This window comes from Balaenoptera borealis, assembly GCF_965194805.1.
Source record: "Balaenoptera borealis genome assembly, chromosome: 2".
In the NCBI taxonomy this organism is placed as follows: domain Eukaryota; kingdom Metazoa; phylum Chordata; class Mammalia; order Artiodactyla; family Balaenopteridae; genus Balaenoptera; species Balaenoptera borealis.
Window position 1 is genome coordinate 185,350,565 of NC_138867.1, and position 27,180 is coordinate 185,377,744.

The window sequence follows — 27,180 nt, forward strand, 5'->3', positions numbered from 1 at the left end:
GCCCTCCCTCTGTGTCTGGACCCATCCTTGCTCCCTATCCCTCCTTCCACTGCTCCAGGCTGCCACCTGGCCCGTCCCACTGCGTCTGTGACGCACATGCTGTATATTTTGATTCTAGTATTTGCAGTTGTTTTTTTTCTATATTTTTGCTGAAATTCTCCAATTTTTTTCTTGTACGTTCTTTATCCTTTTTATAATAGTTACTTTAAACCTTTGGATAGTTCACCATCTGGGCTATTCCTGGACACACATCTCTTAACTGTTTTCCCATGGTATGGGTCACAGCGTCTCCCATTCCTGTGGTTGTTTTAAAGGAGTCTCTTGCTTAGTGTCGGCTCAGATCTTGCCAGTGCCCTGCCCGGCCTCCCTGTGGCCGTGGCTGCTGCTCTGCGGGCCTTCCTGGCCGTAACCGCGTTGGTGTCTGTCTGCCTCGGTTTTCAGAATGTTAGCGCCTGGCACAAGGCTACGGGAGTCCCGCTCGTGGCGCCGTCCAGGGATGCCCGTGGACGGGAGTGGGTTCAGGAGTCAAGTGTCAGCGTCACTGCGGTGTTTACTGCTTCTCTTCCTTCTGCTGCTTCTTACTGTCATGCCTGGGCACATGGCCCCTTGTGGTGACCGAGGCGGCCACCCTCAGTCTGTGGTCCCTGCGGAAGGTTGGGTGAGCCTTGTTTCTGGGTCTTGTACCCATAACCACACTAGTAACTCTGGCGGGGCAGGAGGGGTCTTCAGATTGGCTCGGCGGGGGCCACCTCCTCCCCTCACATGGTCCGACAGGCCTCACAGGGAGGGGCCGGCGTTCCAGGGGGAGGAGTGACAGGAGCACAGAGCACGTGGGCAGGAAGGGTGGCAGCTGGGCCCACAGGAGTGGCGTCAGCAGTGGGGCCAGGGGGCAGTGTAGGGCCAGGCGAAGGAGGCTGTCCCTCTAGGCCCGGGGACTGGAAATCTGCTTGCAAGGTAGCAGGGGCCTCCGACGCTCCTGAGCTGGTGCAGAGTGACCGTCGCTTCCCTCAGGGGCATCATCTGCTGACCAGGAACCTTCCGTACTGTTGGTTATCGCTGGACGTCGTGTCCAAAGAGGCCCTGAAAGTGGAGCGGGAGGTGATGTGCTGTCCACCTCTGGTTCAGGGGTCTTGATGGTGAGCCAGACTCTGCCTGCCTGCAGGTCCACTCGTTTCCATCCCAGACCCGAGGGCAGAGTTGCCAGCTGCACCGCACCACACCCAGGTCCCCCGTTCCGTCCCCGGTGGTAGGGGACACCTGCACAGCCCCTGGGATGGGCTTCTTACAAAGTGAAGTGTCGTTGTACTTCTACTATTACTGTTTTCCAGGTTGTCCAGGGTTTTCTCCACTCTACACAGGGGCAGTAGAGCTCTTTTGTGACCTACATTCTAACCATACCGGGTGCTTGGTTTGAGGGGCCTTCCCAGGGGACATGCCAGGATTCCATGGCATGGAATCAGGTGACCCTGATTCCAGCCCCTCTGCTGAAGGAGCCTGGCATCAGCCAGGGCCACACTGGAGGCTGGACCCACAGGCAGCTCCCGGGGTTGGGAGGGGGACGGAGGAGGTGGCCACAAGCTGACAGCCCTGGGCTGGGGCCTCGGCCTCCCTGGCCCAGGACCCTGGGCTCTGGAGTGGGACTGGGCTGTCCAGACCCGACCCCACTGTTTAGCCAACCCTTCTGTCCCCACAGTTCTTGTTTTCCTGGTTTGTGGTTCTGGGATGGGGCTGCCAGATGAAATAGTGGACACCCAGTTAGATTTGAATCACAGGTAGACAGATATTTCAGTGTAAGTATATCCCATATCACATTTGGGACGCACTTATGGTAACAAGTGATTTGTCGCTTATCTGGGATTCAGATTTAATGGAGTCCTGTGCATGTCTTCGTTGAATCTGGCAGCCCTATTGCTGGGTTGCTATAAGGATATGGAACCTGGGCGCCTGGCACATCGGACACCCTGTGAATGTCCAGAGGTCGGGGCTGGGCTGTGGTTTTGTCCAGCAGAGGCCGCTCCCGTCCCACCGGTCTGGGGGCTGACTGGAGCCTGTAGCGCCTCCCTATCTCGGGGGTCCAGTGGGTGGGGCTTGGCCAAGCCAGCCCCTGGAGTAACCCTCCCCCCCGAAGCAGAATTGGAGGGTGGGCAGTGGTGCCTCCAGAGCTGGAGTGTGGAGGCGTCTGTGGGCGTCCGATGCCTGCTCACACAGCCCCCGCCCCCTGTAGTTGGAGCCGCAGCCCTTGCTCAGAGGAGACTTGGGATTGAGCTCCATGGTGATTACTTGGGAAGTGAACTCAGCCCCTGCTCCGGTGGGCTGTCCCTACTGGGCGACACACAGGACAGTGGTGGGGTCACGGAAAGGGGGTTCTTGGCCTCTGAGGTTTGGAGGACTCCCTGGCCCTCCTGTGCCACCTGTGTCACTTTTCCTCATCAGTCATAACCTGCCTGAAGGACCCGGGCCTGTGGCTTTGCGGGCAGGGACGGAGGGGTGCGGTGGGAGCTTGACAGCATGCTCGATGGTGTGACCTGCCCAGTCTTCCCTCGTTTCTTGAGAAGTAGGTGGAGACCAGGTCTCGTGAAGACGGCTCTGTGACCGTCTCGCACGGCTGTGATCCTGCGAGAGTTTGGGCTCTGGCCCCTGGGCTGTTCGTTGCTCATGGGCTCACCCTCATTCAGAAGCAGTGACTGAGCGCCGGGTCTGTGCTGGCCTGCCTCCTGGGGCTCAAGCCTGGGGGTCGGCAGATACAGTCTGAGAGCACAGGAGGGGTGGGGAGGGGGCCGTGAGGTCGGGGTGGCCTGCACGAGGGGCGACGTCACTGGGACTGGGGCTCCCGGATGGGAACTCAGTGCTAAACTGGGAAGGTCACCCTGTCCCCGACTGGAAGGTAGTGCGCCCTTGAGGGGTGGCGGAGTCCTGGGAGCAACGCGGTTCTGGGATTCTGGGTGGATTGACGCTGGGTTCTGACGGAAGCCCACCTTAGGTGCCCACCTCCACCATTCTGTCTAGTGGTTCCTAGCGGGGCAGGCCACTGGTTAAGCACTTCACTATGACCCCAGGGCGGGTGCTGGCCTGTGCCCATCGTGCAGATGGAGAGACTGAGGCGCCGACTGCCCGCTTAGCCTTCCCTGCCTGGACGCACCCGGCACAGCCACCTGCGGCACAGCCACCTGCGGCACAGCCTGGGCTCCAGGACCCTCGGCAGGGAGTGAGGCCCGTGTCAAGGAGCTGACTCCAGGGTGGCCTGAGCCCCGTGAGATGTGCAGAGAGAGGCGGGGCTGCAGGCTGCACTCAGTTGGCACCTACTGTGTGCCAGCACCTTTCTGCCCACGCCCAGCACCTCTTCCTTGAGACAAGCCTGGGCCCCTCAGGTGGGGTGAGGCAGCGGTGACCGCCAGGCACAATGGGAGGCCCAGTCTCCAGGAGACACAGGTGAGGCTCGGGCCCCAACTAGGGGCTCGGTTACATCATGCCACAGAGCCCGGCCCCCCCCCCCCCCCCCCCCGCCCCGGGGCGGGCCTTGCTGGTCCCAGGGGGATTCCCCAGCTAGCCGGAATTTTAACCCTGATCATAATCCTTGCTGCCCTCACCACATTTTGATCTTGAGCCCGCCCAGGTATTTTAAGGGCAGGGTGAGACAGGTCAGCAGGGAGGGGAGGGTGGCCACATCTGCTCCAGCCGCATGCTCTCCCTTCAGCCACTTGGTCTCCCAGCTCGTCAGGAACAGGCCATGCTCCATCCCACCCAGTCTCTGCCCGCGGGAGCCTCCCGTGTTCAACCCCACGGTCTCCACCCAGGTCGGGCCCCACCACACTCCTCTTTGGCTGGCCCCGCCCGGCACGCAGTAGGTGCTTAATAAAGAACCTCACATTTCATTGATGCCAGTATCATGTTGCACCTTCCCTACCTAAACTGAAAGTGTCACGACTACACAGAGAGGAGTAGTCACCCGATTGCCACAAGGCTAAAGTGAAAGAAGTGCCACGATAATGACGCCGGCTAACATTCATGTAACTTGTATGCCAGGTACCTTCACACGTATAATTCCGTTGCGTGAATGAATGAACGGATGAATGAATGACAGGGCCCACCCCTCCCTGTGATTACAGCAGGAGGAGCCAGTGGACAGAGCCGGAGCCTTCCCGGTGCGGGGCCACGCTGGCAGGAGTCCAGGGCTGCTGGATCCCCCTGAGCCCGAAACTGCTCCCTGGCGACAGCCCCACCCCTGCTCAGACAGAGAAAAATCCTCCGGGCAGGTAATCTGATTCTTCTGGAAGCCTTGGAGAAAGTCTGGGGGTGAGGGAGGAAGCTGCATTTTTAGGATGTGCCTTCCCAACTCCTCAGGGTGTGCGGCTGGAAAGGAGGGTTGCTGGGATGTGCTTTCCGCACTGTCTCCGCCACGCCGCGGGCGGAAAATCCAGCTCCAGCAGCTTCCATGCAGAACCTTGTTATGTCCTGGGGGTGGGCTGACTTATTTTGAGTGTGTGTTGGGGGGGGGGGGCGGTGTCTGATGGCCTGCTTAGGGAAAGTTGTTCCGGGGTTCAGGGGCCTCGGCCCAGAGACACCCCCCTCAACCCCACCGTCTGGCCAATGGTGGAGGAGCCACAGATCAGCTGTGCATTGGCGCCCCCCACCCCACACCTTGGCTCTCTCCCAACCCCCACTCCCCCCACGGTGCAGGCGTCTGTTCATCCTCCCAGGAAGCAGGGTCGGGGACTCTGAGTTCACGTCTCAGCTGCTTGACCTTGGGCCGGGGGATGCCCCTCTCTGGAAGCGGCTTCCTTCATCTCTAAAATAAAGCCGGGAAACATCTTTCTGTTTTAAGATTGTTGGAGGGGGTGGGCCGGTGAACGTGGTTTGGGGGTGGGGCTGGGGCCAGGCTGCTTGGGTTCAAACCCCAGCCCTGCCTCTTGCCACTGTGTGACCTTGAGAGAGTGGCAGAACCTCCCTTGTGTCTCGCCAGGTCCAGGCAGGGCTCTCCAGGAGGTGGTGACACTCCCCAAGGCCTCTCATTTGGTTCCAGCCCCAAGGATCCCGTGTGGGTGTGTGGACCTCCTTCGCCTCCCAGCTCAGGGCTGCCTCGGGACCAGGTGGGCGTGCAGGGCACAGACCCTAACCCTACCCTTCCTAGCGTGCGGGCACGTTCCTACCGCCCGCACGATTTGCTCCCTGTAAAAGGGGGTAGGAGGTGTGCCACCCAGGAGCAGGGCCTGGCACAAACAGGGTGGGCGTTGAGGAACTTTCTTTCCAATGCCAGGGATGGAAGGGCTGCCAGGATTTTAAGCATCAGGAGGAAAGAAAAAAAACCCTGCAGTTAAGCCGTGACACCCCCCATCTATTTGTAGGCACTTCCTGATTCAGACGTGTTCAGACAGGCACACAGGAGCTCAGTGCCCCAAAGAGGAAACCGAGGCGCAGCCTGCGGGAGCCCGAGCTCCGTCCTCCTCCACACCCCTTCCTGCTGGCCTGTCCGTTCACCCCTCACTCATTCCTTCGTTTGTCCGTTTCTTCTCCCGACCCCCGACTCAGCCGACCCAATCCGTGGGTGACCGGGGCGTGCGGCCAGACGCGGACGCTCCGGGGTGACCCCGGACTGGCTGTCCCTGAGCCTCAGCCTCCCGGCGGGGGGCGGGGGGAGTGCTGGGCGCCGACGACCCCCCCTTCCCCCCCGCAGCTCGGAGACCCGCAGCCCCTCCTGCCACGGGTCTCGTACCGACACTGTTCCCCTGCCACCCCCGCGCTCTCCCCACGCCCCTCCTCCCCTCGCGCATCGGGCGGGGCGGGGGCAGAGTCCGCCCCCTCCCCTCGGAGGCTCCGCCCCGCCCTCCGCTCCCCTGTCCTGCCCGCCCCTCCCGGGTTGGGCCAGGCTCCCCGGCCATGTGATCCCGCGGCCCGGCTGGGACGCGACGGGACGCGCTGGGACGGGCGCCGGGGGTCGCGGGCGGCATGGAGCGGAGGTGGGTCTTCGTGCTGCTCGACGTGCTGTGCGTGCTGGCCGGTAAGAGCCGCGGGGACCCGGGTGTGTGTGGGAGGACCCTTTCCGAGGCGGGCCCATCCCCGGTCCCCGCAAAGTTTTGTAGGACGGGCTGGGGGCTGCAGCGGCGCTACCTCTCGGAGGCCCCCTGGAGGTGGGGGCAGCCGGGGGAGGACCCTCGGGCCGCGGATCGAGCAACGCGCCCCCGCCCCGCGTGCCCCGGCGCCCGCGCGCGCCCTCCCAGGCTTCAGTTTCCCCCGCGCATCCCCGGTCGGAGGGGGTCGGTGTCCCCCGCCCGCGGCAGCAGGAAGTCGCTGCCGGGGGCCGCTCATGCCTCCCCCTCCCGCCCTGCCCGGGGCGGTGATTCACGCGGGCGTCGGCTGGGCTCGGGCGGGCCGGGCGGGGGGCGCGGCCGCGGGTCGCCCCGGGAGGCCCTCCACCCCACACCTTGGGTCGGCTGGTCCAGTGGGCTCTGGGAGGGCGGAGCCCTGGCTGGGGGCGCACGGGCAGTGGTGGGATTCGAACCCGCGCCCCGTCGCCCTCCTCGCTCGGGCCCAGGAGAGCCGGGAGAAGGACTGGGCCGCAGGCTGTTGTGGAACTGGGGGCCTCGGCGTGGCGCGGGCCAAACCTGTCGGGCGGGTTTGCGGGCCAAGCTGGGGGCAGAGGCCCCCTCCCCGCCCCTCCTCCAGGGTCCCGGAAACAAAGGCTGTGTGTTTGCTCCGGGGCTGTGCGGACAATGGGCCCGGAATTCTACCCTCGGCGCAGGGAGGGGCCCCTCCAGCCTAAACTGCCCTACCCCCAGTCTGGCTCCTGCTCCTCCGCTGGGGACCGGGGGGTCTGCCCTGACTGCTGGCAGAGGCCAGGCTCTCCTCCCATGTCCTAGAAGAGACCCCTTTTGGGATGCGCCAGGTGGCAACTGGAGGTCCCCAGGTGGTGTCTGCCAACCCTGGGCATCGTTTCCTGAGCACTTATTTATTTAAACATTTGTGTGGCACTGACTTGTATGCCAGGCACTAAGCAGCATGCAAATAATTAAACCTTTTTCTCCAATCAGCCTATGAGGGAGTGCTGTTATGCTCCCCAGTTTCCACCCAGAGATGTTCAGGTGCCCGCTGGAGGTCACACAGCAGCGGGGGAGAGGGGTTGGAGCTTAGATTAGGTTGGGTGCAGCTGCCATGTGCCAGGTGCTGGGGGCCCGGGCAGAGCCAGCTCCCAGTCTAGAAGCTTCAGGACACGAACAGTTCAGTCTTAGATGGTGACAAGGGCCCTGGGGAAAACACCAGGGCTTGACACCAGGGCAGGGAGGCTCTGTTGGTGTCTGCTGTGGGGACATCTGAGCTGGCGCGGCCCAGGCACAGGGAGACTCCATTCCTGTGCTCTGAGCTCTGCGCCCTGAATCCCGGGAGAGCCCAGCTCCAGTTCTGATCGGGGGTGCCCGAATCTCCAAGGGGGAGGGCTGGGGCTTGGGGACAGGAGGTGGGGGGCTGACTTGATGCCCGGGCCCCCATGGGAGCCCCTGCCCTGCTCAGGCCATGGGGTTTCTCAGCCTCTCCTCTTAGGCCTCCACCCTGGCCAGAGAGGTCTTTTGGAAACATGCTCCCTCCCTCTGCTGCAACCCTCCTGAGACCCCTGCCCCCCCGCAGAGCCCCTCTCTCCAGCACTCTGCTCTCCAGGCTCAGGCCCATCTCTGGCCTTGGCACTGGCCACCCCTCTGGGGGATGTTCTTCCCCAGGTCTCCCCTGTACTTCTTCCTTTAAGGCACCTTCCCTGTGTGGCCTCCCCGACACCCTACTGAAGGCTGCAGCCACCTCCCTGATTCCGGTCATCGTGTGCCTATTATTTTTATTCCCAGCTGCTCTCAGCTCCATGAGGCAGATCTCTGTGTTCTTCACCGAGTCTTTCCCTATATCAGCACCATCACACGGTGGTCCCGGAGGCTCTTGAATTTGGCCTTTGGAAGGAGGAGTTGGCCCTGCCCTCCCCCTGCTCCGGTCGTCAGGCCCCAGCAGAGCCACACCCTTTTCCACGTGTCACCTGCCCTGCCAAGGCCAAAGGGCACCCTGCCTGGGTTTGTCTCTGTGCACCCACCCTGGGGAGCAGGGAGCCCTGTGCCCCAGCCGCCCTTGGTCACCCTTGGCTGGCGGGGCCTCTGGACTCCGGGGCTGCGGCCGTGCCAGGCAGGGCCCGGTCATGACTTGTGGCTCCTGAAAGTACCTTTGGACTGAGCTCCCGGGGCCTGGGCCGGGCCTGTCGGGTCACCGTGTGGCCGGTTCAGGGACAATGTGTGGATGAGGTGTGTTCCTGATCTCTCTGGCCGGCCTGTTAAACACTGGACTCGGCCAGGCCCCAGCAGGCTCCAGGGACTCAGCCTTGAACACGACAGGTGCGCCCCCCGCGCCCCCCCCTCCGCCCCCAACCCCAGGTGCTCACAGAGCGCTGTGTGTAGCCGGGGAAATCATTCGAGTATCACACGGTGATTGCACAGTTGCACACAGGCAAGAACCATGAAGAATGGAAGTTTCCTGCTGTGAGAGGGCTCCCAGAAGCACGGAAAGGAGTTAGAGATGTTCTGGGCCGCGAGGAGGACGTGAGCAGAGGCCCTGCCTGCCGGCTTCGTGCAAAGGGCAGAGAGGAGGCTGGAGGGAAGCGAGGTGGGGAGGGGGTGGGCGACCTTGAGGGGGTGGACACTGGGCCTGGGCAGGACGTTGGTGTTTATCTGATGACGACGGGGAATCACAAGGGGGTTTAATGGGGCAGTGACCTCCCATTTGCTGTGACAAAAGCTTCTCCTGGCTCTCGGGTGGGCTCGGAGGTGAGGAGACCCGGAGGGAGGCCGAGGCAGGCGTCCAAGCGCTCGGTGCCGGCGCAGGCCCGTCTGTGTGGCCCTGGGGCTCAGAGAACCTCGTGGCTACCGGCTTCCTCTCCCCAACCCCAGCCTTTCTGCCTTCCGCCATCCTGATGCTCGTGAACACCCCGTACAAGCGAGGATTCTACTGCGGAGATGACTCCATCCGGTACCCCTACCGTCCAGACACCATCACCCATGGGCTCATGGCCGGGGTCATCATCACCGCCACCGTCATCCTTGTAAGGCAGGAGGGGCGTGGAGGGCGGGGGCTGGGGCGTTAGCAGGTCGAGTCCTGCCCGGGGTGGTGTCTGTGGGGAAGAGGGCCCCCTTGGAGTTCCCAGCTCCCCAGTGACCATAGGGAGGCCACGCACCCTGACCCCTTTCAGCGGCCCTGAAGTCCCTGGCTGTTCCCCGCAGGTGTCGGCCGGGGAGGCCTACCTGGTGTACACAGACCGCCTCCACTCCCGCTCCGACTTCAACAACTACCTGGCCGCCCTCTACAAGGTGCTGGGGACGTTCCTGTTCGGGGGTGCAGTGAGCCAGTCGCTGACAGACCTGGCCAAGTACATGGCCGGCCGGCTGCGGCCCAACTTCCTGGCCGTGTGTGACCCGGACTGGAGCCGCGTCAACTGCTCCGTGTACGTGCAGGTGGAGGTGTGCAGGGGTAGCCCTGCTGACGTCACCGAGTCCAGGTGGGCACTGCGGGGGGCCCGGGCTTCAGACACCCCACCCGGGGAGGAGAGTGCGGGCTGGAGAAGGGCCCTCGGGAGCTGGATATCGAGGGACGGGTTGTCAGCTATAGAAGGTGCAGAGGCTCCACGCTGGGCAGAGAACAGGCAGGAGCAAGGCCTGCAGGTGCCCGTGGGCCTGTGTCCTGCAGGCAGGGGGGTGAGGTGGCGCCGGGGGCGTCGGGCCCTGGAGCAGAGCAGGAGGGGTCAGGAGTGACCCACCTCCCCTCAATTTCAGGCCCCACCCTCACGCTTCTGCTCTGTCCTCTCACCGTCTCTACTGGGAAACTTTTCATTTAATTGATGTCCTTATTTTCCTTCTTTAAAAATTAGATAAAAATTCACAAAGCATACAATTCACCAATTTAACCATCTTAATGGGTACAATTTGTTGGTTTTTAGTACATTCCCCGTGTTGTGCATCCATCCCTGCTATCTTATTCCAGAATATTCTCATCACACAAAAAAAGTCCATGTCCATGAGCTATCGCCCCCTCCCCAGCCCCTGACAACCACTAACCCACTCTCTGTCTCTGTGGATTTGCCTGTTCTGGATGTTTCACATCAGCGGAATCACACACTGTGGCCTTTTGGGTCTGGATTCTGCAGTGTTTCCAAGTTCACCCACGTCGTAGCTTCTGTCAGTTTTTGCCTCATGTGTTTTGGGCTCTGTTGTTAGGTGCTTATATCTTTGTAACTGTTATCGATATACCTTCTTTTTTTTTAAACATTTTTTTTCAATTATTAATTAATTTATTTATGGCTGTGTTGGGTCTTCGTTTCTGTGCTAGGGCTTTCTCTAGTTGTGGCAAGCAGGGTCCACTCTTCATCGCGGTGCGCGGGCCTCTCGCTATCGCGGCCTCTCCTGCTACGGAGCACAGGCTCCAGACGCGCAGGCTCAGCAATTGTGGCCCACGGGACCAGCCGCTCCGCGGCATGTGGGATCTTCCCAGACCAGGGCTCGAACCCGTGTCCCCTGCATTGGCAGGCAGACTCTCAACCACTGCGCCACCAGGGAAGCCCCAATATACCTTCTTGATGGATTGATCCTTTTCTCACTATATAATGTTCTTTGTCTTGTTATTTGTTTTCTGTATATTGTATCTTTTTCGTTTGTATTTCAATTTCTCCATTACTGCCTTTTCTGTTAATAGGTATTTACTCTGCAAAATATTTGCAGCTATGTAGTTCCACCCCCACCCCTTATGAGGTTATTGTCACAAATTATATCTTTATGCATTGTGTGCTCATCAACATAGATTTATAATTACTGTTTTATGCTGTTTTTAAAAAATTGAGCTATATTTGCCATATAACATTATGTTAGTTTCAGGTGTACAACATAATAATGAGATGTTTGTATTTATTGTGGAATGATCCAGTAAGTCTAGTTATGTGCAGTTTTTTCTTTTTTTAATCATGTAGGGAAAAGCAGGACTATAAACCAAAATACATTAACACTGCTGTTTATGTTTTGTAATTACTTTTACTGGTGACTTTTACGGTTTTTTTGTGGATTTGAGTTACTGTCTAGTATCCTTCATTCCTCCATGAAAGACTCCCTTTAGTATTTCTTGTAGAGCTTGTAGGTGTATGAGCTATGAATTTTCTTGGTTCTTGTTGGTCTGGGAATGTCTAAATTTCTCCTTTATTTTTATAGGATCATTTTGCCAGATGTAGAATTCATGATTCACAGGGGTTTTTATCCTTTCAGTACTTTGAATATGTCATCCTTCTGGCCTCCATAGTTTCTGATAAGAAATTAGCTACTAATCTTACTGAAGATTCCTCGTACACAATGAATCCCTTCTCTTGCTGCTTTCAAGATTTTCTCCTTGACTGTCTTTTGGTAGCCTGATTATACTGTGTCTCTTTGTGGCTCTCTTCGAGTTTATCCTCTTTGAAGTTCATTGAGCTTTTTGGATGTGTAGATTGATGTTTTTCATTTGATGAAAATATTCTTCAACGATTCTTTCTGCTGCTTTCTCTCTTCTCCTTTTGAGACTCTTATTTGTATATATGTTGGTACATTTGATGGTGTCCCACAAGACTCTGCGGTTCATTCATTTTTCTTCATTCTTTTTTTTTTGTTCCTTAGACCAAAAGTCTCGATTGACCTATCTCCATGTTCACACACGCTTCTGCCTGCTCAGATTTTTTCTGCCTGGTGATTTATTTCAGATACTATAGTTTTGAACTCCACAATTTCTATTTGTTTCCTTTTTATAACTTCTGTTTCTTTTTGGTGTTCTCTATTAGGTGAGACATCATTCTCACAGTTCCTTTAGCTCTCTGAACGTATTTTAAATGGCAGATTAAAGGTCTTTATCTAGTGAGTCTAACATCTGGGCTTCCTCAGGGACAGCTTCTAGTAATAGATTTTTTTCCCCCGGCTATTTCCCGCATTTTTTCATGCATGCCGTATAATTTTGTTGTTGTTGTTGAAAACTGGGCATTTTAAATGTTATAATTTAGCAACTCTGGAAATCAGATTCTACTCTCCCCAGGGCTTGTTTCTGCTGTTTGTTGTAGTTGTTGGTTGTTTGCTTAGTGAGTGTTGTGAACTAATTTTGTAGAGTCTGAGTGGCCGTGAAGTTCTGCTGTTAGCTGAGAGATCAGCTAGCGATTGGACAGATATGTCCTTAAATACCTGGAACCGGGGGAAAAAAACTTCCATTTTACAGACGGGCTTTGTGTGCTATGTTGGGGCATGTCAGTTGACAACTCTGCCTTAACCTTTACTTCTTGCTTGGTCAGCCAGAGGTGAGAGCTTAGGGCCTTCTCAGGTCTTTCCTGAGCCCTGAGGCCCAGCCCTGGCCTCTGGAATCCCAGCCCTTATTCTCCAGAGCTTCTCATTCCCTGGCCTTTCCTCCCAAGCTTTTTGGTTAGTCTGTTTGCTGCAACTGCTATCTGTTGCCCCAGGCAGTGGTGACCATTACATTTGCTGTAAATATTTACGACCAGTGATCCAGGGAGCCATCAGACAGGACCGGACAATCTCAGTTCTTTGTAAGTGAGCTCTGTTCTCCCTCCGCGGCCACCACCAATCTGATTCTTACCGTTGTTGTCAGTTTTTTAGTTGCTTTTATGGGGTGGGGGAGATGGACCTTTGGAGTCTCTTAATCTGCCATCTTTTCTCTTGTCCCTTGATGTCCTTTGTTAAAACTTGAAATTATATAAAAAGAAAATGTGAGCCTTGTATCAGTGACCACAGGTGGAAAATAGTCTTGAAAAGAAACACGGTGAAAGTGAAACTGCTGGCTGGACACAGTTGTCTGCCCTCGGTTCTGTGTTCAGGGCCTGCAGCATCTTTGTGGTGAGGCCTTAAAGACCGCGAGACCCTATCGCATTGTCACAGAAATGGAAAGGGAAGAACTGATGGTGTCCAACAGTGGCCGTGTTTCTACGTGAAATCTTCCCAGACTCTGGAAGGCATGGCAGGATGGGACCGGGGCCGGGGGTGTTTGACGGCAGAGGTGCTGAGTGTGGGCCCTCCCGAAACCTGCCGCGCTCTCCTTTCTCAGATTATCCTTCTACTCTGGACACGCCTCCTTTGGAATGTACTGCATGATGTTCTTGGTGGTGAGTTTGTTTCTCTGTGACGTGCTTGTTGTGGAGCCGAGGCCAAGGCCCTTCCCTGGGCCTCAGTAAAGCGGGGTGGGTGGAGGTGGTGGTGGATGGGCTTCTGGTTTGTTGATAAAAACTGGAGGCCCTGGGCCTACAGGTTCCAGGCTCTTGGCCTCAGTGTCACCGTCTGTGCGTCCGGCGGGGGTGGGTTGGCAGGCTCCCATGCTGACGGCTGCTCTTGGCCCCCAGCTCTACGTGCAGGCCCGGCTGTGCTGGAAGTGGGCACGGCTGCTGCGGCCCACCGTGCAGTTTTTCCTGGTGGCCTTTGCCCTTTACGTGGGCTACACCCGTGTGTCTGACCACAAACACCACTGGAGTGATGTTCTCGTTGGCCTCCTGCAGGGGGCGCTGGTGGCTGGCCTCACTGTGAGCTCCCGGGCCCCGACCCCCTGCCCTGACCAGAGACCCCCCCCACCCTGGGGCCCTCCTGCCCTCTCTATGCCTCTCCAGGACCCTAGCCCTCTCCTCCCATCTTTCCCCTAAGATCCCACCTCTGCCGTCCTCACTGCCCCCGCCACCGTGCCCCTCAGCTCCTGGGCTCCACTGCCCTTCCCTGCCCTGTGCCGCCCCATCCTGTCCTATCCCCGCCCAGTCAGCTCCTGCCCTCCTCTCCTCTCCTCTGCTAGGTCCGCTACGTCTCCGACTTCTTCAAAGCCCGGCCCCCGCGGCACTGCCTGGAGGAGGAGGAGCTGGAGCGGAAGTCCAGCCATCACTGACACTGGCCCTGGGCGAGGCTGGCTGCAGCCACTGCGGGTCCCCTCCTCCGGAGACCCTCAGGTCTCCTCCTCCTGGGGCCGCAGCCGCGTCCAGCTGGGGCTCGGGCTGTGGGCAGCGAGCGTGTCCATGGTCCTGGCAGGTCCCTAACCCAGGATGGCGGTTAAGGCCCTGCACAGGCCCCAGGCTGGATCCTGGCGTGGGTTCCACTAACCCCACCTCCATGCACTGGGCCAGGGGTCTGGGGGTACCTGGGGCAGCCCTAGCGTGTGGAGGGGGACTCTTCCTCAGAACCCCTGTCTTTTGTTGGGTATGGGAAGGGACCGAGAGATCCCAGTGGATGCCGTTTTTGTGAAATGTGACGTCTACGTGGATTTTTAGTAAAATAGGGCGTTTGCTTGACAGATGTTATCAGCACCTCTTCCTTATGGCTGTTCTGAGGACTCTCTTCCTACAGCAGAGGGGGAGACCCTCTCCGGCTGGGGGCTCAGCTGAGCGAACCAGCCATGCGTGCGTTGCTGCTCTGGTCACGTGGGCAGGAGGGGTGCAGGAGAAAGGCCGAATGCCCGTTCCACTCTCCTGTGGCACTCAGGTTGGGGGTCAGGCGGACCTGCACAAGCAGTCGGGGTGTCACCCTGCAGAGAGAGCCCTGAACAAAAGACACCTGCCGCTGTTTGGCCCCTGGGGCCGGGGAGACTAGCAGAGACCTGAGTCCAGGTCGAGTGGAGAGGTGTACTTCCAGCTCTTCCCTCCTCCCAGTAAGGAGGCCTCTGCCGGGGGCCCCTGTGCAGGCCCCCAAGTGGAAGGGCTTGGGCAGCAGTTCAGATGTGGGTAAAAGCGTGGCCACAGGAGCCTGGGTCCTCTGCCGCGCCCCCAGAGACTGACGTGTGCAGGGCTGTGCTCAGGTCCGCGGCGAGGGCAGCTCCAGTGGGCTCTGCCAGGTGGAGCCTTGCGGTGGCTGTCGTTGAGTTTGAAAGATCACACATGGGGTTTGGGCCTGGAGCGGGCTCCTTGTCCCCTTTCTGCTTGGGGATGTACCACCCCAGCCCCGGCCCAGGCCTCAGAGTCCCTCCCCTCAAATGACCGGGACCTCTGCCCTCGGATCGTCCCGTCTCAGTAGTGCCCGCCTGCATCTGTCCACTCCCTGTGTCCCTGGAGGACTCAGTGAAGCTGAAACTCCCCCAGTCCTGACCCCTTCCCTCTGGTCACATGGACCCCTGTGCACATGGGGCTTCAGAAACGGGCCCCCATGACTTCTGCCCTGGAATGGGAACCCCTCACTCACCATCCACAAAATTGAATGTCAGGCAAGCGGCATAGATCAGGCCATAAACAAACCTTAAAGAGGGAAAATAGGTTCAAAACCTTAGTGTGGGGAAGACTTTTGTAATTGGGAAAAATAGAGAACGGGAAGTAGAAGGAAGCTGGGGCCCAGGCTGGAGCAGGGGGTCAAGAGGTGGAACAGACGATGAGGTATAGACTCCACGTGCCAGGAAGGTGTCCAAGGTGACTGAAGCTTCTGGACCTGATCAGTGATGGGCCGGGGTCCCTGAAACTTGCAGAACACACAGAGCTTACCCGCTCAACCAGAGTGTAAGTAGGAAGTTTAATCTTTCGTCAAATATCTGGGCAAAATGGGTGATTTAGTTTTAAGGGTCTGTTTTTGTTTTACCTGCACCCAGAACCTGTCTTATTCCGTATCCGTTTCAGGGTGTTCCCGTCTGGTCTTAGCAGTGATTGGGGGCAAAGATGCAGCCTAGCAGCCTTCACTGGAGGCCAAGATGGAGAAGATGAAGATGTTCACGGCCACCATGGCCTTGCCCTCAGCCTGTGGTAGACGGGGAGGGAGGTGGCCCACACACTGCAGGTCAGCAGGACGCTGAAGGTCAGGAGCTTGGCTTCCTTGAAGGTACTGGGCAGGTTCCGGGCCAGGAAAGCCCTGTTGAAGCTCCCCAGGGCAAGGAGCCCAGGTATCCCAGGACACAGTAGAAGACAGGGACCAAGCCCCGGTTGCAGGCGAGGAGGACACATCTAGGCTTGGAGTGCGTGTCTGTGTCAGTGAAGAGAGGAGAGGTTCCCAGGAAGATTCCACAGAGCGTCGGGTGGATTGGGGAGTGGATGAGAAAGGTGAAGTCGGGTGCCCCTGACACCAACCAACTTTCCTCCCAGGAGCAGTGATCCTGAAAGTCAAGACCACACAGATGGTTTTGGCCCAAACAGTGGAAACAGCCCAGTAAACACCGTGCCAGATGTGGTTGCTGGAGGGCGCAGGTGGCCGTGCTGGGACGGCCGATGAGGGGTGAGCAGCGCAGGAAGCCTGGGCACAGGGAGATGAGGAGGACGCAGCTGAGAGTCTCGTTCCTGGCCTTGACCGTGGGCGAGTCTCGGGCTTAACGAAGACCCCGAGGACCACAGCTGTGAGAGCAGCGGAGCAGAGAGCCGCCCCCAAAGGGTCCTCAGAGGCTGGACAGGTCACAGCCTTTGCCGGGGGGCTGCGTTCTCTCTTACTGTTTGAGTATAGGACGCTGCACGCACTGGGCATCTGACAAGAAGGGCAGAGATGCAGTGTTTCAGGTTCAGTAATTCTTACAAATCCAAGCGTCAGTGTGTGGTCACGTTGGAAGTTAGGACATATTGATACACCCAAGCAGCGCTGCAAGGCAACTCCCATGCGTAATTTGAGGTTTACGGTCCTTATGGTTCTATGGCAAAAATAGTCTTTTCTCTTTTCCTCTTTACGTGGAGGGGGGTGGGGGTGGTGTTTCTTTAGTTGATTCTCGTGGGAAACTCCTAGGTTCTTAGCCGGGTAAATATCATTTCTCATGGCGTGTCCTCGACGCTCAACATTCCGTCTACCTTCTGATGTTGATCGGGTTTTGAGAACCCCTCCTGACTGAGTATTGAACCACATGCAGGAATTTCTGTGCAGCACAGTGCTGTGGTTTTGTAGGAAGTCATGCTTGCTTTCTCACAGGTGAAGTTCTGTAAGGGCTGTGACTGACAATATTTCACAGTACAAACATGCGATGAAAATGTGGCAGAATTTAGTAATTATGAAGTCTGCCTGTTTGTGTATAGGAATCCATTGTGCCGCTCTCTTTACTGTATTTTGAAAACTTTTACAGTAGTTCAAAACAGGAAAGCTCTGCCTAAGTAAATCTTCCTAAGTTGAAAAATAATGTATTCATTCCTCATTCACCAAACAAATCCCTGCTTAAGTTGTAACAACAGAAAATCCTAATTGAAAAACTTTGTAATGTTGGTTACTGCAGCGGTTTCTGCTCAAGGGTTCCCAGCCGCAGTGGAGGTCATGACGTTCATGTCTGTCTGACCGACCACGAACAGGCCATTGGTAGGGACTTTGTAGAGGATCACCCCCTGGGGCTGTGTGGTTTGGGGATTCTTCCTGGAGGCTTAGCAGCCTCAAGCCTGCTAGTCTAGCCCCGCCAGTACCGTCAGCCATCAAGCACCTCTTATGGTGGGGGTGGGTGCTGTTCTACTGCAGTTTTTAAAACCTGTGCTTTTTCTTAAGCCTCTTTTAGCATATTTTCAGCAGCTGGACAGCTCCTAGGTCTCCTGTCGGCCTGCTGACTTCCCGTATCTGATGTAAACATGCTCCAGAATTTTTCTGTTGGCCTCATTTTTATCAGTGTGATTTTTTGGGATCCAAGTAGCCCAGTTTATACAATTGATAACTACATTTCTGGGTGAATCTAGGGTCCTAAGTAACAATTTCCAATTGGAAAAAGGCTGGAATCACTTGACAACAGGCACCCGCCCTGCAAGGGTGCCCAGATCTCCCCTGTGCCTGTCTTTCCTTGGCCTCCAGAGACAATGCTCACCTCTCACATCATCACAGACCAACAGCCCCGCCCAGGTCCAGCCATGGGGCGGCAGCAGCAACACCACGCCTGAGGCCAGAGGAGCCCTCCTGGAGGCCACGTGACTGAGACCTGGTGACCGACCCTTGACAGTCAGCAGAAGGCCACAGGGACCTTCAGTGACCTGAATGGGAAGGAGAAAAGCATGGTCATTTTCTTCTCCAAGGAGGCAATCAAGAGAGAATACTTCTGTGATACTCACTTGAATAATATCCCTTTTCACCTGCCACGGAAAGTGATCTGGATATTAAACAACGTTACTTTCAGTAAGTGCAGCCGCAAGAGTTTCTCTGTACCATGTTTTCTTTTCTTTTCTTTTCTTTCTTTCTTTTTCTGGCCACACCGCACGGCTTGCAGGATGTTAGTTCCCTGACCAGCGACTGAACCCGGGCCCTGGCAGTGAAAGCGCCGAGTCCTAACCACTGGACCACCAGGGAATTCCCCATATTTTATTTTCAACGTCACTGGAAGGGCTACCTGGAAAAATTACTCAGAACCTATTTCTAGGACCTCCTGCGGTTGACTTTAGTCTGTGAAGTCTTCATTCTCTCACTTGTCATTGCCGAGTCAAGTAAAGAACATGCCACTCCAGTTCTGTGCATTACGGTTTTCCACCTTGAACGATGTACGAGGACATTCTCTCCTAATTTGTTTTACTGCCATATTTTGTTGCTGGAAAGGACGTATATTCAGCTCTGCCCCACCGTGCCTTCATCTCCATCTGTGGGAATTTGTAGAGGTCCAGCAGTGTCTCCCTGAGCAGGAAAAAGCCGATGTGGTTCCTGCAGTGACAGCGGTGGCTTTGTTCTGTTTCTCACAGGTGAAATACAGGTTGGTCTGGCCCGCTCCTGACAGCCATGCCAGGGAGCTCTCCAGGGTCCTTTGGTCTCTTTTGTAGGAAATGTATACGTGATATCCTAAGGGTGTGTTAGGTGGGTGATTGGTGTTCCTGTTGATCTCCTCAGTGTCAAGTCCAAAGGCCAGAATGTAAATATAGTTTCTGAATATCCACCTGCACTAAAGGAAGAGCATTAGGGATCCAAAGTCATCCACACATGCGGTGATTATCTATTAGGCTAATCACAGGGCACCATGTGGTGCTTTGTCCAAATATGGAAGCCACTAATGACACTTAATGACTTTTTTTTTTTTTTTAATTAATTTATTTATTTATTATTTATTTTTATGACTGTGTTGGGTCTTCATTTCTGTGCGAGGGCTTTCTCTAGTTGTGGCAAGCGGGGACCACTCTTCATTGCGGTGCACAGGCCTCTCACTGTTGCGGCCTCTCTTGTTGCGGAGCACAGGCTCCAGACGCGCAGGCTCAGTAATTGTGGCTCACGGGCCCAGTTGCTCCGCGGCACGTGGGATCTTCCCAGACCAGGGCTCGAACCCGTGTCCCCTGCATTGGCAGGCAGATTCTCAACCACTGCGCCACTAGGGAAGCCCCACTTAATGGCTTTTTAAATTCAAATTAATTTAAATTAACAAAATAAAAATCCAGTTTACCAGTCACAGTAGGCTGAGGAGAGGAAAAAGGATATTTCTGTCATTGGAGGAATTCTTTTGAGATATTCTTGTTTAGAGAATTAAAACTAAGAAAATTCAGTTAGGGTTAAGGTTCCAAGTTAGAGTTAAGGTCAGGGTCAGAGGTTAGGTTCAGGATGAGATTAAGGTCAAGGTCATAATTAAGGAGTGGGGAGGTAGCTCCATATCAATTAATTGGAATTTTCTGCATAAACTAAACTGAGGGGAAAAATAGACAGCCATACAATTATAGTGGAGACTTTGCTATCCACTTTCAATAGTGGGTAGATCTAACAGAACCAACAACAAGCAAAAAATAAATAAATAAATAAAAATCAGTGGACTTGAATAACACCACAGACCAAATGGACCTAACAGACATATGTGGAACTTTCAGCCCAACAACAGCAGGATGTACATTCTTCTCAAGCACATATGGCACATTCTCAAGTATAGATCACATGTTAGGTCACAACTCTTTAAGAATATTGATATATATACCAAGTATCTTTTCTAACCACAATGGAATAGAACTAGAAATCAATGGTAGAAGGAAAACTGGAAAATTCACAAATAGGTGAAAATTAAATAACACACTTTGAACAATCAGTGGGTCAAAGAAGAAATAAAAAGTGAAATTTAAAAATATCTTGAGACAAACAAAAATGGAAGCAGAGCATACTAAAACTTGTGAGATGCAAAGAAATAGAAAACTGTCCCTGTTTGCAGATGACATGATCTTATCTATAGAAAACCCTAAAGACCAAAACCAAAAACCTGCTAGAAATAAATGCATTCAGCAAAGTTGCAGAATACAACTCAAAAATCAGTTGTTGTATCTATACACTAATTAATAGTGATGAATGTTGAATCTTTTCAGGCGACTTGTCATCTGTAAACCTTCTTTGGACAATTGTCTATTCAAGTGCTTTGTTCATTTAAAAATTGGGGTGTTTGTGTTTGGTTCAGTTGTAAAAGTTTTTTGTATGTTAGGGCTAGAGTTAGGATATAAATGTTAGGGGTTAGGCTTTAAGGATGTTAGGGTTTAGGGTTGGGATTGGAGTCAGGGGTTAAGGGTCAGGGTTAGAGTTAGAGGTCAAAGTTTAGAGTCTAAGGTCTAGGGTTCCAGGGTTAGGGTTGTTAGGGTTTAGGGCTTGAAGTTAAAAGTTGGGGTTAGGTTTAAGCCTCACTGGCCCACTTCCCCCTCTTCTTTCCCATCTCTCTGAGGCCTCCAGGCTGGATAGGACTCACCTGGTCATGAGGCCCTAGCCTGATAAGGGCCTGCATGGTACCAGGGGCCTCAAAGAGACCCTCAAGTCTTACACATGAGTCAGGAGTTGAGCTGGACAATTGGTTGTCTGCCCTGCCTAGTCCTGGACTCTGACAGTGGAAGAATGAAATGTCCACACTGGTCACTGACTGTTTCAATCCCACCTAACCTCAGTCAAGGATTGTGAAGGGCCTCAGAAGTCAGGCGGGGAAGGTGATGCTGGCCCCACTCTATCTGGGCAGTCCCCAGGTTCGGCACAGCCCTGACACATGAGGGTACTTAGGAGACGTGTATAGATTTATGCAGGACTGGGTGCAGCGACCTGCCAGCCCCCAGGTGCTGCCTTCTTGATGGCTGATGTGGCCCTCCTGGGACTTGATGAATCCTTTGTCCCATCTGAGTGGGCAGCAGAAACAGGTCTCAGAACAGCCCTTGGCTTCCGACCATCCAGGCAGACATCTGTGGTTCTCCAGCTCAGGTCAGTCTGGGCCCCGTCAAGCCCCCGTGGCCGATTACTGAGCTGACCCTGCTGCTGAGCGATTGACCAGCTACCTAGGCAGCCTAGAGAGCCCCTTGGGATTTTCTAATTCCCCATATCCCTACGGTTGGGAAAAGGGCCTCCTTCCTCACAGCCAGTTAGGTAATGGCCCTCTAAACGTTGAGTGTGGCCCTGGCCACAACAGCCAGATGGTGGCACTGCAGTCCTTTGGCCTTCTGGTTGTAACAAAGTTTGACATTCATATTCATTGAGAATCAAAGATATGGGAGCAACTGGGCCTCCCAGTGGACAGTTTCACACTAAGGCCTTGTGTTCTTGGAGAGCCATGTGCGTCCACGGTCCAGCCCCCTGTGGTCTCAAGAAAGCCAGCCAACTGTGGATTCCATGGTATGGAATAATCCTTGAGCTTCCCTCTGCTTCACTGAGCAAGAGTTTCCTTGCCATCCTAGCATTCGGTCGAAGGCACATGGGCTGTTCTGGGCCAGTCTCTGAGATGCAGGGATCCAATGCCCAAGGCAGGAGCCCTGAGTTTACAACCAGTACCTACCTTGCCTTTTCAGCAAGTGGAAGAGCTTGCCATCCTGGGAGAACAGCAAGAGCACTGGGTGGGCGGCTGCAGCCCCTGACCCTAAGTCAACCCCTTCTTTCACTGGGATTCCGATCCCACAGCTGTGCAGTGGGCTGTCAGTGATGTGGGATCTGCTGCTTTCGCTGAGCCAGCATCTGTCCTCATGTCCAAGTCCAGCACCTCAGCTTTCCTTTGGGAACTACCTCTCACCTGCTTCCAGTGTAAACAGTTCCAGAGGGCTGACCCTACATTTCACCCACTGTGAAGATAGGTGTATGATCCAAGTCTGGCCAATGCCATGTTCCATCCTGTGGGTGCTCTGATGAGCTCAAGGATGAGAATGTGACCCAAGCCAGGCCAAAGGCATTTAAAGCTGTGACTTTTCATGGAGCCCTAGGGACGGAGAAACCCTTCGCAGTAGAATGGACATTGAATGGCTTCATCCTGGAGGCCACGGAAGCAGTGAGAGAGACTGCCTGTGAATGGGCCACCCCAGAGCACTTAGTAGGGTAGGGCTGGAGAGGGACCGGGTCACACTGCGAAAGGGTGAGCCCCTGGGTCTGCCAGGTCCAAAGCCGTTCTTCAACTTGCCTCTTGCAATTATTAGTTTACTTCTATCATTTAAAGATATTAATTTATTTTACTTCAGTAAGTGTGTCCAGTCACTTGCAATCAAAAAAGTCCTGACACTTGAGAATCTATAATCCCTGAGAGTCCTTCAGATGTCCTCACTGGGTGTGGCGTGGCTGGAAGAGTTGAAGACACTGGTTGGGGTCTGGTCTTAGGGGAGCTGCCGAACATCTCTGTCCCTGTTCCTTCCTTTTCCCAGGAGAGGAAAACCCCTGAACAATGAGCAAAGAACCAGCAGAGGGAAGAGGTCCCCGGGTGGTTAACTGGTCTGTTTGTATTTTCTTTATTTTTGGGTCAATTTAGTTAATGTGTATTTTTACTAGGAAATCACCCATTTCCACTAGTTTTCCAATTTGATGCAATAGGTTTCTCATATTTGACTTTCAATTTCTCCTCTTTTTCTAGTTTTCTACAGAACTGTTACAATTAGTGAACCGATATTCATACGTTATTTTAAACTAAAATGTTCATATTTTATTTGGGTTCCCTTCTACCTTTTCTGTGCTAGGATCCCATCCAGGGTATCACATGACATTTATTTGTTATGTCTCTTTGGGCTCCTCTTGGCTTTGACAGTTTCCTGACGCCTTGTGTCAATGACCTTGACGGAGGTGGGTCACCGTGCAGACCCCACACTTCGGGAAAGGGGAGTTGGCTTGACTTCCTTGATGCATGGTTGAATGTCTTATCAATTGTTTGGGATCCCCCTGCATAGGAGATTTCTATTCAACCTCATTTATTTAAAAAAATCAAAAAATCTATGCGATCATTTATTTTTACCAGTATGGACACCTGGATAGATATTTTAGGCTTTTTGGTTGTAATCCAGCACTACAGTATTTGGTTGTTTCATTCATTCCTGCTTTGGCTACTGAGAGCTCTTTCCATTGATCCTGTTTCCCTTGACATAATTCCGTCGGTGGTTTTTTTTCTTGGTACTTTCTTATTTATACTTCAGGGTTATCCTGGCTGATATATTTACTGTCTCAGTCCTAGTATCAGCCATTTCTTCAAAGAGCCCTGGTTCCTTTTACCAGAGAATGATATTAAAACATGTGGGAGCTAAATGTGCTCAGCTGACAATGCAGGGAAATTTATGCACGCATTCCAACCTGTGTGAGTTGTTGGCGCTCAGGGCGGGCGGCTCCAAAATATGCCACAACGACATAGTGATCATTTTAAATTAAAGTTACTTAAGAAACAGGCTGAAGCAAGAGGAACACTTTGACCCTTCTCTCTGTCTCCCTGAAAGCAGGAAATAAATCTGTGTGAAAGGCGCATCTGGAGGTAAAAGGACACCGCTATTGCTAGAGACAAGGAATTCAGGGCCAGGAGCCTAGATGAACAAACCTCATTACTTCTTTTTTTTTTTTTTTTTTTTTTAAAACGATCATACACCACCACCAAGTGGGTTTTATTTTATTATTATTATTTTTGGCTGCGTTGGGTCTTCATTGCAGTGCGCTGGCTTCTCGTTGCTGTGGCTTCTTGTTGCATGGGCTCTAAGCATGCGGGCTCAGTAGTTGCAGCACACAGGCCCTAGAGCGTGTGGGCTTTAGTAGTTGCAGCCCGTAGGCTTGGTAGTTGTGGCTCGCGGGTTCTAGAGCGCAGGCTCAGTAGTTGTGGCTCACGGGCTTAGTTGCTCCATGGCATGTGAGATCTTCCCGGACCAGGGCTCAAACCCGTGTCCCCTGCATTGGCAGGCAGATTCTTAACCACTGCGCCACCAGGGAAGCCCCTACTGCTTTAATTTACTCCCGAAGCCCAGACTCTGTTTAGATTCTTCACTAATTGAGCACGTCAAACCTCAGTTTCTTTGTCCTGTCAGTTCCTCACAAATTTATTGTTTCTTTGCCTAAAAAGTATAAAAGCTGCCTGCTCTGACTACTACTTAGGTCCCATTTCTATGAGACCTCTGTGTGCAGGGATAAAAATTTGTTTTTTCCTCCTGTTAATCTGTCTTGTGTCAATTTTATTATCGGTTCAGCCGTAAGAACTCAAGAGGGAAATTCCCCCTCGCTGACAGTATATTCATCTAATTATGAAGATTTCTGTGTGGAATTGTCTTTATCCATATTAAAGATGAGTTTATACTGATGTCTCCAACATGATCTTTTATCACATGGATGTTGTAACCTCCCCTTAATTATCTGTAACTTTCCCCTCAGACGGTGAGAAAACTGCCTCCCACTGTCTGTCATTTATTTAATTCATTGCTTGTTCTCTTCCAGGTTACAGATATACTGGTTTCAGTATGGGTAGCTACTACCCCATGGGAAAGACCTTTATAAAATAGAGTCCACTGTTTATGTGTGGTTCATTTTGCCTTTAGTCTACAGAGTCTGTTCATTTCCAAAGTTACTGAGGTCAGCACCTTTTGCCCCACCAACAACAGTGAGTTTTTTTCATACATTTCTAGATTCGTTAGATTCTTTGTTACATTCTGCATTCCATCGTGTGACACTCCTATAACCTAAATAACTAAATTTTAATAGATTATGATTTACTTATTGGACTGTATAAATCCATGGGTTTAGACAAATGCATAGTGTCAGTTATCCATCACTTAAGTATCAAATGGAACACTTCACCCCACCCCACCCCAGAATCTGTTTACCGTCTCTGTTTTGCCTTTTCCACATTTTCATATGAATGGGGGTCATACAATGTGTAGCCTCTTCTGGCTGGATTATTTCACTTCGTATAATTCATGTAAGATTCATCCTGTTTTTTGCATGGGCTGATGGTTCATTCCTTTATATTTCTGAATAGTATTCCATTGCATGTGTATGAGAGGAAAAAGAATTTTTCCCTCTATCATTGTAGGTTCTTGGTTGAGACCCCCCCCTCCCCCCATAATAAAAGATTACCAGGAAAAAAACAGAAGTTTAATAACATGTGTACCTCTTGTATGCATGAGAAATACCCAGGAAAACTGAGTAACTCCCTGAAATGGCCCAAGTCACTTGAAATACCGTCTTCTAAATGGAAAGAAAACAGGGGTGTGGTTGCCGTGCAGATTTAATCCAGACCTTTTCTACTGAGTAGAATTTCTTGAGGTTTTGTCACCCTTCTATTCTAGTATGGGGAGGGAGATAACCTTTCAAATGAAGATTTCCCTTAGAAATGTAAATTTCCTTCACAAAAGGGCCATCTTGACTTGGGTTTCAGAGATTTTTATGTGTCCTTTTTTTTTTTTTTAAAGATTTTTTGGATGTGGACCATTTTTAAAGTCTTTATTGAATTTGTTACAATATTGCTTCTGTTTTATGTTTTGGTTTTTTGGCCGCAAGGCATGTGGGATCTTAGCTCCCTGACCAGGGATCGAACCCGCACCTCCTGCATTGGAAGGGGGAGTCTTAACCGCTGGACCACCAGGGAAGTCCCTATGTGTCCCTTTTAAAAAAAAACCCAAAAAACCAAAAAAACACCGTCAGCCCCAAATAATCCTTATGCCAAAGAGACATATTTTGGGGTGGCATGTTCAGTTCCCGTGACATGGATGTACCCCAATTTGCTTATGCTTTCATCCACTGAAGGGCATACTGATTTCTTTATGTTTTTAGCTATTATGAATGGAGGTGCTGCAGACGTAGTTTATCAAAACAGTTGTCTAAATGGTGGAAGAGCAATTGTTGGATCCTGAGGTGAGACTTGTTTAGTTTTGGGAAAAAACTGCCAAACTGTTTTTTGAAGCAGCTGTACATGCGTTCCATCAGCAAAGAGGGAGAGTTCCTATTTTTCCTCACCCTCCAGCGATCAGTTTTGTCACTTTTTTGGCATTTACCAGTTCTAATAAGTGTGCAGTGCTATCTTGTTTTAATTTGTAATTCTCCAATGGTATATGATACTAAGTATATGTTTGTATGCTTATTTATTGTCTGTATGTTATTTGACCAGGTGTCTGTTCAGATCTTTACCCATTTTAAATGGTATTGTTTTGGAGTTCTCGGTATAATTTGAGTACTTTTATCAGATATGTGTTTTGTGAATACTTTTTTCTCTCTGTGGCTTGTCTTTTGGTTTTCTGAATAAGGTCTTTCACAGAGTAACGATTTTTAATTTTCTAAAGTCCACATTATAATTTTTTTTTTCTTTTGTGGGTAGACTTTTGGGATTTTTGTGTTAAAATTCATTACCAAAACTGATAGGGATAGAGTAGGATAGTTACACAGGTAGTTGTAGAAGTCCCCGTAGGGGATTATAGATAGAGAGGGAAACCTAGGGAACTTTGGGAGAACACTGTGAGTTAATGACCGCTCAAGAAAGCTATCTGAACGTCGGGGAACGAAGCAGGCTTGCTTAACTATAAATAAATAAAACCACGAGAGATGCCCTAGGTCATTAAGTGAAAGGAACAAATGAGGCCTGCATTCTGCTGGTTCAGCCAGGTGATGACCCTTAGGACCAAGGACAGGTGTCCTGCCTGATGCTAAAGAGGTGCAGTGATGTAAGCCTGACCTCAACTCGAAGAATGATGAAGGCGGTCTTTTCCCCCTCCCCACTTCCCTTTGGTTATAAAAATGTAGCCCACTTAATCCTTGGGGCAGAGCCCCCTCTCTTGCCCGCTTGCATCCCTCACAAGTATCCTATAAATCTACTTCTTGCCTATCATTTTACCTCTTGCTGAATTGGAGACACAAAGAACCTGAGCCTCAGCAAGTCCAGACACCAGGTGAGTGATTCTAATTAAAAGACTGTGGGCTCCAGTCCCCAAACTGGCTTTTGGCTGGGTCCGAGTCCCGGCACATGGGTTCAAGTCCCAATCAGAGGTGCGTGGTTTCAAAACCAAGGTTATGTAGATTTTCTTCTAGAATTTTTATAGTTTTGCATTATAACTTTGTCTATGGCCAATGTTGGGTGAATTTTGGTGTGAGTTGTAAAGTTTGTGTCTACATTCATTTCATTCTATGCAGT

The 27,180-nt window shown here is 52.7% G+C and overlaps 1 protein-coding gene, 2 long non-coding RNA genes and 1 pseudogene across 4 annotated transcripts; 2 read left to right on the top strand and 2 right to left on the bottom strand.

The window, feature by feature from the left end:
• Window positions 1-3,962: 3,962 nt before the first annotated feature.
• Window positions 3,963-8,354, bottom strand: LOC309623267. The gene is made up of 2 exons (XR_014241296.1): window positions 6,419-8,354; window positions 3,963-4,786 (listed from the first exon to the last, which is right to left on the bottom strand). It is a non-coding gene; the product is annotated as an uncharacterized lncRNA (long non-coding RNA).
• On the top strand, window positions 5,832-14,290 carry PLPP2 (phospholipid phosphatase 2). The gene is given in 8 exon segments (XM_082379986.1): window positions 5,832-5,995; window positions 8,467-8,622; window positions 8,907-9,058; window positions 9,237-9,511; window positions 13,072-13,129; window positions 13,364-13,540; window positions 13,801-13,879; window positions 13,882-14,290. Coding segments are annotated over 8 exon segments (1,311 nt in total). The 5' UTR covers window positions 5,832-5,943; the 3' UTR covers window positions 14,244-14,290.
• Window positions 14,291-15,598: 1,308 nt separating this feature from the next.
• On the bottom strand, window positions 15,599-17,414 carry LOC309623266 (vomeronasal type-2 receptor 116-like; annotated as a pseudogene). The gene has a single exon. The product of its transcript is annotated as a vomeronasal type-2 receptor 116-like (transcript).
• A 1,488-nt stretch (window positions 17,415-18,902) lies between these two features.
• On the top strand, window positions 18,903-26,966 carry LOC309623268. Its single transcript, XR_014241297.1, has 2 exons — window positions 18,903-24,657; window positions 25,830-26,966. It is a non-coding gene; the product is annotated as an uncharacterized lncRNA (long non-coding RNA).
• Window positions 26,967-27,180: the final 214 nt, after the last annotated feature.